This window comes from Nycticebus coucang, chromosome 12, assembly GCF_027406575.1.
Source record: "Nycticebus coucang isolate mNycCou1 chromosome 12, mNycCou1.pri, whole genome shotgun sequence".
In the NCBI taxonomy this organism is placed as follows: Eukaryota; Metazoa; Chordata; class Mammalia; order Primates; family Lorisidae; genus Nycticebus; species Nycticebus coucang.
The window spans coordinates 46634172-46647548 of record NC_069791.1 but is presented as its reverse complement, the minus strand read 5'-3'; the positions used below and the strand labels follow the sequence as shown (position 1 = coordinate 46647548).

Sequence of the window (13377 nt, the reverse complement as noted above, 5' to 3'; positions counted from 1 at the left end):
GAATCAAGGGGGCTTAGGGTGCCGCTGCAGCTGCGCATGCTCCTTCCACAGCAGAGCCGCTCTCAGGACTGCATATCACAGCCGAGACCAGTAACGTGCAGCAGCTCCATTACAAACCAGCGCTCACAAAGGCAAGGACCAAGGGAAGTCGGGGGAGGACCCCTGGGCAAGCTTTAAACATGACACCCCCAGAAGAACACACTTCTAATAAATCCCTTCTGCTCAAATCGTAAAAGCCTCCTTTTTCTAACAAGAGACGTTTTCTTAATCTGGCATTTCTCCTGATGGCAGAAGTTGAGGAAAGAGAACCAATAAAGGCTTTCAAGATTATTATTCCCCCCTTATGTCGTCCAGCTGTGTTCCAAAATACATCCTGTAGCCTGCCCTGAACATACCACTCTCAATCTGGGTCACACTAAAATCTTTATTGGAGTCCAAAATGTCCCCATTTCTAATCAGCTTTATGACTCAAAAGTCTGAATTTGCACCAGGCCAACATTAGGCCAAATAATGCATTATTTTTGGTGGAGCCCTATGAATCATGCTTTGCTCTTTTATAAGTGGTTAGTCATTCTCGGCAAGCATTCAGTATGCTGGTTGCAGGGTCACTGAGGTGACAACACCCAGGACTTTTGTTTCTAAGGGACTGGTTATTCTAATGTCTAGACAACAGTTATGGAACATGGATGGAGCTGAGACCAATCTGGACAGAAGCTTGTTTCTTCAAATATACTGAAGAAAGATTAAAAGGCTATGAAAATAGGTGGGCTCTAGCATCGCTGAGGCTCAAACAAGAGGAAATGAATTAAGAGACAGAGAACACTTGGGCGGCGCCTGTGGCTCAGTCGGTAAGGCGCCGGCCCCATATACCAAGGGTGGCGGGTTCAAACCCGGCCCCGGCCAAACTGCAACCAAAAAATAGCCGGGCGTTGTGGCAGGCGCCTGTAGTCCCAGCTACTCGGGAGGCTGAGGCAAGAGAATCGCTTAAGCCCAGGAGCTGGAGGTTGCTGTGAGCTGTGTGATGCCACAGCACTCTACCGAGGGCCATAAAGTGAGACTCTGTCTCTACAAAAAAAAAAAAAAAAGAGACAGAGAACAATATTCAGGATTTTGTCTGGCAACAAAAACCACAAGATGGGAGTATTTTTTTGTTTGTTTCTTTCTGTTTTTTCTTACAAAGAAACTCTTTAGACCAGGGGTGTCCAATTTTTTTTTCTCTATTGCACACTGGAAGAATAAGAGTTATCTTGGGCTGTACATAAAATACACAAATACTAATGAAAGCTGATTAGCAAAAAAAAGGGGGGGAGTTCATGCCATACTTTATATAGTATCTGACACCATAGATAAGCAAAAGTCCTCACAAAATCAGCATGTGGTCCGTGTGCCACAGGTTGGCCACTCCTGCTTTAGACTGTGAAACTTCCATCTGAAATGAATCAGAGGCTGGATGGGGGAGAAGGTAGGTAATGCTCCCTGTGATCCATGAAAAGGGACAGTGTTGGGTCTTCAAGTACTGATTTTGGAAAGGGCCAAAGGGATGGTCCTTAAATGTCATCCTTCATCAGCTGGAGGCAAAATGGGTAATGTGTGCTCAAATTCTAGCTCTGGGAAAATTGTTTAATTTCTCAAATCTTCAGATCCTTCATTGTTAAAGCAGGATGGCGACTGCATCCATCTTCAAAGGCTATTGTAAAGTTTGAAGAGAGGATGGTGCGAACTGCTCAGCCTGGTGCCTGTGACACAGTGAGCCCACGGCAAGCAGGAGCTATTATTGTTAGCTAGCAATTTGCTCAGAACAGCCTTTCAATTTCCTGACTCTGACATGGGGGACATGATGGTAATCTAAAGTCAAGTCATGAACTGCTTCAGTTAACAATTCTCACAGTCCCTATAGGCCTGTGTCCCATGGTAACCTCATTCACCACCCCCATCCCTGGTCTTCTTCCTTTGTTCCGCTTTTTATTTTTTCTTTTTCAAAACAGCACTTTTACCCTCTAACAGACTATATAATTTACTTACTATGTTTATTTTCATGGTTTTTGTCCCCTGATAGACTATAGGCTCCACAATGGTCCACTGCTGTATCCTAAGCACTCAATACCGTGCCCAATACATGTTTAGACCCCTCGGCTGAACAAACCATTCATTTAGAAACAAGAAAAGTGACTGTCTTCAGTTGGCAGACCCAAAGATGATAGCACTTAAGACCTATTAGTGAGTTAAGTGTTAAATAAGTCTGTTTGCCCCATGTTCACTCACTCATTCGTTCATATAATAAACATCTGGGTATAAGCTACAGGGTTGGGAATGCAAACAAGAAGAGTGAACTGACTGGAGCCAGATGGGGAAAGGCAGTGACCTCCAGGCTAAAGAGTTTGAGCCTGATCTTACATGTGCAGCGGGCCTATGCAAGGGCTTTAAAGTAGGATCACATTGTGTTTTAGAAGGCTCCCCCGGGGAGGCAGTAGAGAGGGAAAAGGCAGAGGAGTAAGAGATGAAGAGTCACTGGAGCCAGCATGAGAGGACAAGACCTAGATTGAGGGGAGATGAGAGAGAAGGGAATGGAGGGTTCTCCAGGACTTCATGCTAAGCTTCCAAGTGGAGCTGATGCCTTGGACTAGAATCAGGAGTGTGAACAGGAGGGGTGGGGTAGGTTTAGCTTGGGGGCATGTTTACATGAAAGTGCCTCTGTGAATACATTCATGCACCAATTACTGAATATCTGAATAACATCTAAATAGGTGTGTCCTTAGACTTGGGACAGAACTGGAGTTGGAGATACTGACTTGGGAAAGTGATGACCTAGGGGCATCCCAGTGAGTAGGTCCTGGCTGCATCATGGTAAGGAGTGATATGAGGGACAGATATGCAAACAGAGGGTCAGAAGGTTGCTCTCTGCACAGTGGCACACGCCACAGGCGGATCACTTGTGGCCAGGAGTTCAAGACCAGCCTGGACATACCAAGACCTTGTCTCTACCCAAAAAAAAAAAAAAAACAATTAGCCAAGAGTTGTGGCAAACACCTGTATTCTCAGCTATTCAGGCGGCAAGGTAGGAGGATTGATTAAGCCCAAGTGTTTGAGGTTGGTGAGCTGCACTCTAGCCTGGGTGACTGAACAAGATCTTGTCTCTAGAAAAATAAAAAATAAAAAAAGGGTTGCTCTTAGGAATCTTAGTACCTAAGTGGTGAGTGGAGGAGGACTTGCCAAGCGACACTGAGAAGGGGTTTTCTAAGCAGCATGAGGACACCCAGTAAAGAGTGTGATGGAGAATTTCATCATTCAGGGATTTCTAAAATTCACTTCTGGAAAAACCATGATTCCTGATATTTATTTCCAGGCAGACTGAGAAGCTTGTAATGAAGATAAAAATTTCCCTATTGCTTCATCGTGGAAGCATTTTACTGGAAAACACACAAAGCTGGGTGGGCTCTGGAACAGACACATATGCTCTCCTCTCTGCTAAGTTAACCACCTCCCCCGACCCCACCGCAGAGCAGCACAAGCTGCCAGGACCACCACCCCGGAACACGAAGGAGGCCCAGCTCTGGCTGACTCAGCTGTGTTCACGGACACACTGCCTCATTTCTTCCCGCAGCTCCCCAAGCTCACGAACATGCTGAGTATGAGGTCAGGGATGCTTATAAAGTGCTCTGAGCTCCTAAAAGGAAATAAACATGAACCATGCACATTATTTTTGTGACCCTGTTAATAAGTTTCTATGTAATCCCTCATCATCAAAGACGCTGTCCCCCTGAGCGCTGCATTTTATCTCACCCAATGTCAAACAAAGAATTTGGTTACCATGGGAACTGACGAATCTCTCTCATGCACACATATGTACATATGCTCCAGATTCCAGAAACCAAAAGGGGTGAAAGAGTTAAAGTGGGAGAGGATGACAGAGGGAGGGGTTTCTGGCAGAAAGGCAAAAAAGGTGAAAATCCTAATGTGTTATTTTTAGGGAGTGTCTGGTACCGGCACAGTGAGGAGGAAAGAAATTGCATGACTCTGAGCTTGACCATCTACTTTGTCTGGAGCTTTAACAATCAACAGGTCAACACGAATCAGCGGGCAGTTGGCTGTGCAGGCGGCACTGTGTGAGGCAAAGGAAGCATCAGCCTAGGGACTGACAGCCTCACAGCCACCGGAAAAGAGGCTGAACATGACAAGTAAGAGCTTCATGCAGCCCGACTGAGCTGGCGCTTATGGAGTGGAGCACCACCGGACACAGAGTACCAGTCAGACAGGATAAAGGCTATGAGAATGATGACGACGTCTAAGTGTAGTGGTCAGGATAGAAACAGGACACACACAAACATGATGTTGGGTGGAAGGAACACTGGCCATGGAGACAGAAGGTACAAAGAGAACGTTCTGGGGCCAGGGGATAGGGAGGATCAGGTCTGACTTGAAACATGAAGGAAAGGTATCCAGGAAGACATCACATTAAGCAATTATTGACTGAGCATCTTGATGCCGGCAGTGAGCAGCACGGCAACATTCCTGTCCTCACGCAGCTCTGAACAAGCAGAGCCTGGGGAGGGGGGAGGCAGGTGCTGTGTCCAGGGTGGGGGTGGGATGCTCGGAGGTCAGTGCATGTTTGGGAAGGGGCTCTGTTGTGAAGAGTGGTAAGTGCCTCAACATGGTCTTTACTAGGCTTTGCTGCCTGGTTAAACATTTGGGGACCTGAAGTTTTAAAGTTTACCCACCTGTCTCCTTGTGGGAATGGCGTGTCTCAATGCTTGGGCTGTGGTCCAAACCCTGTGTATGCCAAGGCCAGGGATGGCCCGAGGTCCCCAACCAGAGCTGAGCAGCTCCCTGGCAGGATCAGTCTCTGAGCAGGCACAGGTGATATGATTGGTCCTGTGCTTCAGGCTGGTGGCGATGAAAGGGTAATGGAGAGAGAGCAGAGGTGGGAGAACTGGACCCAGCAGGAGGCCACTGCAATTGTTCAGGACAAGAGGTGATGTAGACCACGGTGGGAAGGAAGGGGCAGCCAGATGCTAATGGGGCCTGCCTCGACGATTAGATGTGGAAGGTGAAGGAGTCAGAATGACATGAACTCAGAGGGTAGACAGAGAACAAAAAGGGATCCAATTTTGGAGGAAACTGAGGAGGGAAACACTGAGGAGGGAGCTGGGCAGAAAGGGCAACTCCTGGACCTATAGACCTGGGCGTCAACCACATGGTCTAATGATGCCCGTGCCTGGTGAGATTATAAAAGACTTGGGACAGGCTCGGCACCTGTGGCTCAAGCGGCTAAGGCGCTAGCCACATACACCTGAGCTAGCGGGTTCGAATCCAGCCTAGGCCCACAACAACAATGACGGCTGCAACCAAAAAATAGCTGGGCGTTGTGGCAGGCACCTTAGTCCCAGCTACTTGGGAGGCAGAGGCAAGAGTAATCGCTTGAGCCCAGGAGTTGGAGGTTGCTGTGAGCTGTGATGCCACGACACTCTACCCAGGGTGACAGCTTGAGGTTCTGTCTCAAAAAAAAAAGAAGACTTGGGACAACTGACAGCTGTGGGAGGAAATAAGGGTTTGAACTGTACCTTTGTAACTTTGATTTTTTTTGTTGTTGTTGTGAATTCTAGTAAAATTTCATTTATTTCTTAGAGAGTTGAAGCCAAGAACAGGAGAAAAGGCTAACATTTACTGGGTGTCATGTCTAGGACTCTGCAGGCATTTATAGATATTATCATATTTTCATCCTCATCCTCACCCCTGGAAGCTAGGTACTCTTATCCCCATCTTACAGATGAGGAAACAGGCACAGCAAGGATGGTAACGTGCCAGAGGACAGACTGTGGTGAGCTGGGACTGAAGCTACAGGTCGCCATGACAATGAACTCCTGGTTCTCAACTCTTTCCTTTATATCCTGACATTTATTAAAACTGTGAAAGTTTCATCAAAAATCCCCTGCTGTTGGTCTCTGAGCCAAGGAGGCCAAGTTCTAATTTAAATGGCTTTTACAGAACATTAAGGGAGGAGAGTGGTCTGGAATGTTACCACTGGTCTAAGTGTGAGGACAATTCTATTGCCTCTTGTGAATGCTAAAAATATTCTGATAGTTTTTCCCAGCAGCATTCCATTTATCTAAAAAGCATGGTAATTAATACTGCTAATAAATGTATATTCCCTTTGTTTCACAAGGTCATAAAAAATGGGAGACCGAATTAAGGATGCAAAGGTTTTCATTTTAGAATTTTAGTTTTGTCATCTAATGCATCTCTGCATTATTTGAAGCGTGCTTTTGCATCTGAAGTAGTCACTTGCCTTCTACCATCTCATTAATGCTGCTTTCAACAGAATCAGAAATAGCATAAATTACCACAGGGTAACTGGTAACTTGGTGACTGTGCAGTGACACCAAGTGGCCAGCTGAGGAATAATCATATGCTAAGTTAGAACTACTGTGTACGTTAACCAAAAAAATTCACAATGCCAGACACCATGTTTGGCACTTTCACCTGTTTGGATTTCAGAGAATTAAAAGAAAATTGCCATGGACTTGGCTTTAATAGATACTCTTAAAATAGATACTCTTTCCCACCATATGGAAACAGGGTTCCTAGGGAAATGGCTAATTTCAACTCTGAGCAAGAAAGATTAAGATGTGTTCAAAGTGTCTTGTCACATCAGAAAGCAAGGAAGCTACCCAAGCAGTATTAATTACTAGTGCTTTTGAGATAAATGGAATGCTGCTGGGAAAAAAAGAAAAACTATCAGAATATTTTTAGCATTCACAAGAGGCAATAGACTTGCTAGTGTTGTGTCAAAAGGACTAAGAAACCAGCTTGAAGAGCTTCTCAAAGGCCAAAGGTAGGACAACTTCAGCATCAATAAAAACAGTAACTGCGACAAACTAAAACGTAGCAAATGTTTAAATTCCTACGTTTATAATTATACTCAGAAAACAAAGATGCAGACCCCCTCACCTTTGGAGGACGTTAAAGAATAAAACCATTATTTTGCTGATAAGGAGAAAACATCAAGTATGTGCCTTGCTTTTATGATAAAACTCAAGGAAACCAAATAATAGATGAGAGGAAGTTTCTCTTTACTGCAGTATTTCAGCCAATAAATGAAGAAGGAAAAACAGAGAGCATTATCATTTTATAACCCTTTATGAAACAAAGGCATCCAGATGATTTCTGGTGACTTAAACCAGAAGCAACTAGGCATTCTGAGCCCCCGAGGCAGGGACATACCACCTCCTAGGAAATATTCTCGCCAAAACCTCAAAAAACTGAATCTGATCCCTTCTCTAGTTCCAACTACTTAATTACAGGCAATGTCGGGGGCAGAGGAACATGGCAAGATGCCATGGCAATATAATCAGCAAAATCCAGACCGGGGAAAACAATAGGAAGAATGACCTAGAAACAGGCAGGAAAAATGAAAAGGTGTGTTGGTGAAGAAGTGTACAAATTCATAAAAACTTAAAAACGTAGAAACCAGGTGAAATGGATGGACCTTACCTGGATCTAGATTCAAACAGAATATTAAAACAATTATAAGACAATCTGAACATAGGATATTTTATATTCTGGTAACATTACTGAAGTACTGTTAACATTTTTAGAAAAATGAGGTATTTCTTTTAAAAAAATAATCAGTAGTCACACTGAAATATTTATGAATGAAATAAATAATGTTTGGAATTTGCCTAAAAATAATCCAGGGTAGGGGCTGGAAGACAGACATTGACAAAGCTTGGAGCTCATTGTCACTGCAGGTAGGTGATGGGGACATATGGTTTAATAATAATAATAATAATAATTATTTTAAATCTGAAGCCCAAGTCTTTTTTTTTTTATAGATTTTATTTTATTTATTTATTTATTTGTGTGTATGGTTTTTCGCTGGGGCTGGGTTTGAACCCGCCACCTCCGGCATATGGGACCGGTGCCCTTCCCCTTTGAGCCACAGGCGCTGCCCCGTATGGTTTAATTATCTTATTTTCTCTACCTTTCCATATGTTTGGAAATTTCCATACTAAAAAGTTGAAACAAAAACAATCATGCCAACTCAATACTGGGTCTGGTAAAACAAAAGATTAGAGACCAGCCCCATCTGCTTGAAGTCTTTTGTGAACTGACTGAATTATGTTGATCTCATTCCTTATGAAATAAGAATAGACAAAGGGAAGGAATTAATTTTTGAAGCCTGCTCTAGGTCATAAACATTAAGGAACTTATAAATAGTATCTCAGGTCAAGCGCAGTGGCTCATGTCTGTAATCCTAGCACTCTGAGAAGCCAAGGTAGGTGGATTCCTTGAGCTTAGGAGTTTGAGACCAGCCTGAGCAAGAATGAGACCCCTGCCTCTATTAAAAATAGAAAAACTAGAAGGGTATGGTGGCAAGTGCCTGTAGTCCCAGCTACTTAGGAGGCTGAGGCAGGAGGATAGCTTGAACTCAACAGCTGGAGGTTGCTGTGGGCTATAATGCTACCACGGCACTCTACTCAGGGTAACAGTGAGATTCTGTCTCAAAAAAAAAAAAAAATAGTATCTTAGGCTAGGCATAGTGGTTCACACTTGTAATTCCAGCACTTTGGGAACTTGAGGCAGGAAGATCACTTGAGGTCAGGAATTTAAGACCAGCATAGGCAACACAGCAAGACCCTGACCTTACAAAAAATTAAAAAAATTAGCTAGGCATGGTGGTGCATGCCTGTAGTCTCAGCTACCTGAGAGGCAGAGGCAGGAGGACCACTTGACCATAGGAGTTTGAGGCTGAAATGAGCCACGATCTTACCACTCCAGCCTGGACAACAGAGTAGACCCTGTCTCTAATAAATAAATAAATATCTTAATAAACACTGGAAGATACTCTTTAACAATAATCCTATGAGATTATATCATACCTTCTCCCAACACACAGGAAGTCGTATTATCAACATTTAGCAGATGGAGAAATGAAGTGTTAAAGAGGTTGAATGACTTCCCCAGCATCATCTTGCTCGTAAGCATCAGATGTGGGATTCAGTCTGTAAAATGCCTCCTCATTATACAAGGTGGCCATAAAGTCTGTGTGCAATTTAAAATGGCACACTCTTTTGAATTGCACATGAACTTTATGGCCACCCTGTTATTATGCCAGGATACTTCCCAAAGCACAGGAAAGTGAACGAAAAAGATAGCAGGGGCTAGGGTGAGATAAACAGACACCACCAACAGGCACAGGGATAAGGAAGTGCCCCCACCCACTGCCCACCCTGCACTTGCAAGACTGTGAGAGTGAGCCCTCCCTCATATTTTGTCCCCTCAGTGCCTCACTTTCCCACCCCAGGAAAAGACACTGTTTAGTTAATTTGCTTTCTCTGCAGCCTCTGTGGTGAAGCTGGGAGTCAGAGTGAGGACTGTGGGAGAAGCCTGTGGACTGAGGCTTTGACTCCAGCTCTGGGCTGCATTCTATTCACTGTCTTCTGGAAAGCCCTGCGGTCTCCTGACCTGGGGCTGCCCACAGCAGCGAGTCTCACATTCTCAGCACATTCACCTGGCTCCAAAGAAAGCTGTCCTACCCTCAGGTGCAGAGTTGGAGCAGCACGGCCAATGACTAAATTTGGAGATCCTTGGGAATGGACCACATCTTTGTCCAGTGCAAGGGTTATGTGTATATTGATTTGATTTTTCATGAGGTTGTTCCTGAGCGGAGCCAAACTGCCACCTCTGGTTATTACTGGTGAAGATTCTAGTCTTCTCTTGTGCCTGGTTTGGTGCCTGTCACATAGTAGGATTTTAACAAATGGGGAGTCATCAATTATCTAGAAGAGAATTGTTTTCTGAGAGGAAGTCGGAGCCCAAAGGACAAAACCGTACAACCATCTGCACCTGCTACTCTCTATCCCGTAGGGAGCGTTTAGGAAATGAGGTCCTAGAAATAGGGCCAGAATGACAGAGGCTGGATATGTGCTCTGCTCAAAGGACCACCGAGCAGAACAACAAGGGGGAAGACCAGCCCTGGCAGATTCTCCCTGTCCTCTTGGCACTCCAAGGCAGTGTGGGGTAGAAATCAGGTGTTCCCCAGCCCTTGGTGCTTCCCACATGTCCATGACCCAAACCACAGTTTGACTTAGATATTTGCTGAATCTCCCACAACCCTGCTGTGGCGTTCATCTTAAGCTTTAAGATATGGGGTTACTCTCTCTACGCAACACTTAGCAATAAGCCAAGGCACTTATTCAGATAAAATGCAAACATAAGTAGGCTGCAGCCTGAAGAAATTAAAATGAGAATTTGTCAGGATTAAGCATTTCCTACTTAAATTAACACTTAACAGATGGAGAAGCTAAGTCTTGATTAATTAAATTAATTCAGCAACCATAAAAATTCAATGCGAATGCTCACTGGAGATGATTCAAAGGGTGGTTATGGGAATTGAGAAGCCTGAAGAATCGTCCCCTTACATGGAATAGACAGTGATGCCTTCCCGCTCCTCAATCTTGACGCTTTGGTCACTGGGAACTGGCGGGTCACTTTGATATTCGTTTGGAATCCGGAACCAGACTTTTAATTTCTTCTGCAGGGAGCCATCCTCACTGGGGAACACAGCAAAGGAAATAGGGACTGTCATCCCCATCCCAATCCCTGAAAATGGAAAAACACACACAGTGCGGCAGGGCTTAGAGACGGCGCTTGTGCAAGGCCACGGAAGATACACTAATTTCATTCTTCTTCCAAGGCCGTATTTTTTGTTCTTGAAATTAGCAATGAACATTTCAGGTGTCAAAAGTGCACAGTGAGACACACACGAACATCTCTCATTTTATAATGGAGTTAGGAATACAGTGATACAATTTCTGAAAAAAATTACTTGGCAATATATATCAAGACTGTGTATTATCAGCATCTACTTACTTCCTATCTAAACATCCATTTTAAGGAAATAATCCAAAATATGGAAAAGACAATAGGATGATCACTGCAGCAGAATTTATAACTCTGTTCAAAACAGTAGTACGTCTCAGTAAATTGTAGGCCCATGACGTGGCACAAAGTAAATGTGAATAATTATGCTTAAGAAGACTATTTAGCAGTAGTATAAAATAATTATGAAATAAGTAACAAAATGTACAATTCTAGGAACACTAAGATGCCAGCTAAAAAGCCCTAAAGAAATATATTCAAAAGATAGCAGTGATTATATTAAAATGGGGGAGGGATTAAGGATATTATTTTGTTATCTTCAAGATTTTCTTTAATGAATTTAGATTTATTTATTTATTTATTTTTCATTCTGAGACAGAGTCTCACTTTGTCGCCCTCAGTAGAGTGCTATGGCATCATAGCTCATAGTGACCTCAATTTCTTGGGTTCAAACGATCCTTTTGCCTCAGTTTTTCATTTTAGAAAGGGCTTCACTCTTGCTCAGGTTGGTCTTGAACTCATGAGCTCAAGCAATCCACCAGCCTCGGCCTCCCAGAGTGCTAGGATTATAGGTGTGAGCCACTGTACCTAGCCAAGGAGTTAAATACTTTTTACACATATTTCCATACAAAAAATGTTATGACAGTGTTAAGAAGGCAAAGGTTTCTTCTTGACTTTTTACTGGTCAACTTGTAATCAAAGCATGATTACTTTGGTCCTAGTAAATGTTTTTAAGGCTAATACCAGTATCTGACTTTCTAAATTAGCAGTTTGAAAAATATCCTAAAGATTAAACATGCCATCTCATTTTTTACCTTACTGATTCATTTTTTGGTTCACAGTGATTCCAAAGTGCCACCCAAATTAGAAAACTTCTTGAGAGACAAATTCATATTTAAGAATGGTTTACAGGGCTCGGTGCCTGTAGCATAGTGCCAGCTACATACACCGAGGGTGGCGAGTTGGAACCCAGGTTGGGCCAGCTAAACCACAATGAAAACTATAACAACAACAACAACAAAAAAATAGTTGAGTGTTGTGGCAGGTGCCTGTAGTCCCGCTACTTGGGAGGCTGAGGCAAGAGAATCGCTTAAGCCCAAGAGTTTGAGGTTGCTGTGAGCTGTGACGCCTACAGAGGGTGACATAATGAGACTTTGTCTCAAAAAAAAAAAAAAAAAAGAATGGTTTATAGGCTAACAAGTACACCTTTCATGAAACTTTAGGCCTTTCATTTTAAAAACAGAGAGGCAGCCAGCATGAACTGCCTAGTCTTTAAGAGTAGGACAGCCTACGAATTCTCATCCCCTCCATTTGCCAATGGAGAGACTGGGATCTGCTGTCCTGAGCCTCAGTTCCCAGCAGAGTCTGAGCTGGGAGGGGCTGACTCTGGGAACTTCCAGCCTGGTGGTGGAGACCTAAAGGTAGATGCTAGCCTTGCCTTGTGCTGTGCTCAGCTTAGGTACCTCACCCAGTCAACCAATCCTAAAACACACTAAGCACTCTAAGGTTAAAAAAATAAAAAATAGAGCAAATGGCCCCAGATCTGGGAGTAGAGCATAAATTCAGAGAGAGTGAGCAAGGAAACCCCAAAGTGATGCCAGAGTGGTCTCCCCACAGCTTCCTGAATGAAGCTCCTTGTTCACGCAGGGCAGGAATTCCTGTGCCCCTGAAACAGGCAGTCTGTAGCCCCCTTCTTACTAATGCAGGGCCGTGTCCTATAGGGTACTCACCCTTGTCATTGGTGCCCCCCACATACTTTACGACTTTGGGCATTGCTTCCCGTAGAGCCTCATCCACAGGCTTGTCACTCACTTCCACCGTTGCAAACTTCCCTCCTTCACAGGCCCTTTCCTCATAGGAGACTTCCTCCTAGAGAGAGAGAGCAGACACAGTGTCTAAGAGATACAAAGTGGCAACCCGTGATGCCTCTAGAAGCAGTAATGGTACCGCCACACACAGCTGAGAAACGTTCCACATTGGTATGGTGACAGGGCAGAAGAGACAGGTTGAGTATGACTGGCCATGAGAAATGGATTCTGAGATTCTTGTAAGTGTAGAGAATAACACTTATAATGGATTCTGAGATTCTTATAAGTGTAGAGAATAACAGAAGCACAAAAAATTTCTTATGATTGGGCAGCGCCTGTGGCTCAATGGGTAGGGTGCTGGCCCCATATACCGAGGGTGGGGGGTTCAAACCCAGCCAGGCCAAACTGCAACAAAAAAAATAGCTGGGCGTTGTGGCAGGCGCCTGTAGTCCCAGCTACTCGGGAGGCTGAGGCAAGAGAATCGCCTAAGCTCAGGAGTTGGAGGTTGCTGTGAGCAGTATGGCACCACAGCACTCTACAGAGGGCGATAAAGTGAGACACTGTCTCTACAAAAAAAAAAATTCTTATGATTAACACTGTTGGCATATAAGGAAAGATATGACATCCAAAAAACACCAAACTGCTATAAAAATGAAATGTTTAGAGATTAAAGGAGGTATTGCAAATTAAG

The 13377-nt window shown here is 44.0% G+C and overlaps 1 protein-coding gene across 2 annotated transcripts in view; it reads right to left on the bottom strand.

The window, feature by feature from the left end:
• HEBP1 (heme binding protein 1) overlaps positions 1–13377 on the bottom strand; it is a 39589-nt gene that overhangs the window by 15217 nt on the left and 10995 nt on the right. For both annotated transcript variants that reach the window (XM_053556034.1, XM_053556036.1), the window contains exons 2-3: positions 12609–12747; positions 10419–10599 (exon numbers count right to left, since the gene is read on the bottom strand). In XM_053556034.1, coding sequence (XP_053412009.1) covers positions 10419–10599; positions 12609–12747 — 320 coding nt within the window. The remainder of the gene's footprint in view (positions 1–10418; positions 10600–12608; positions 12748–13377) is intronic.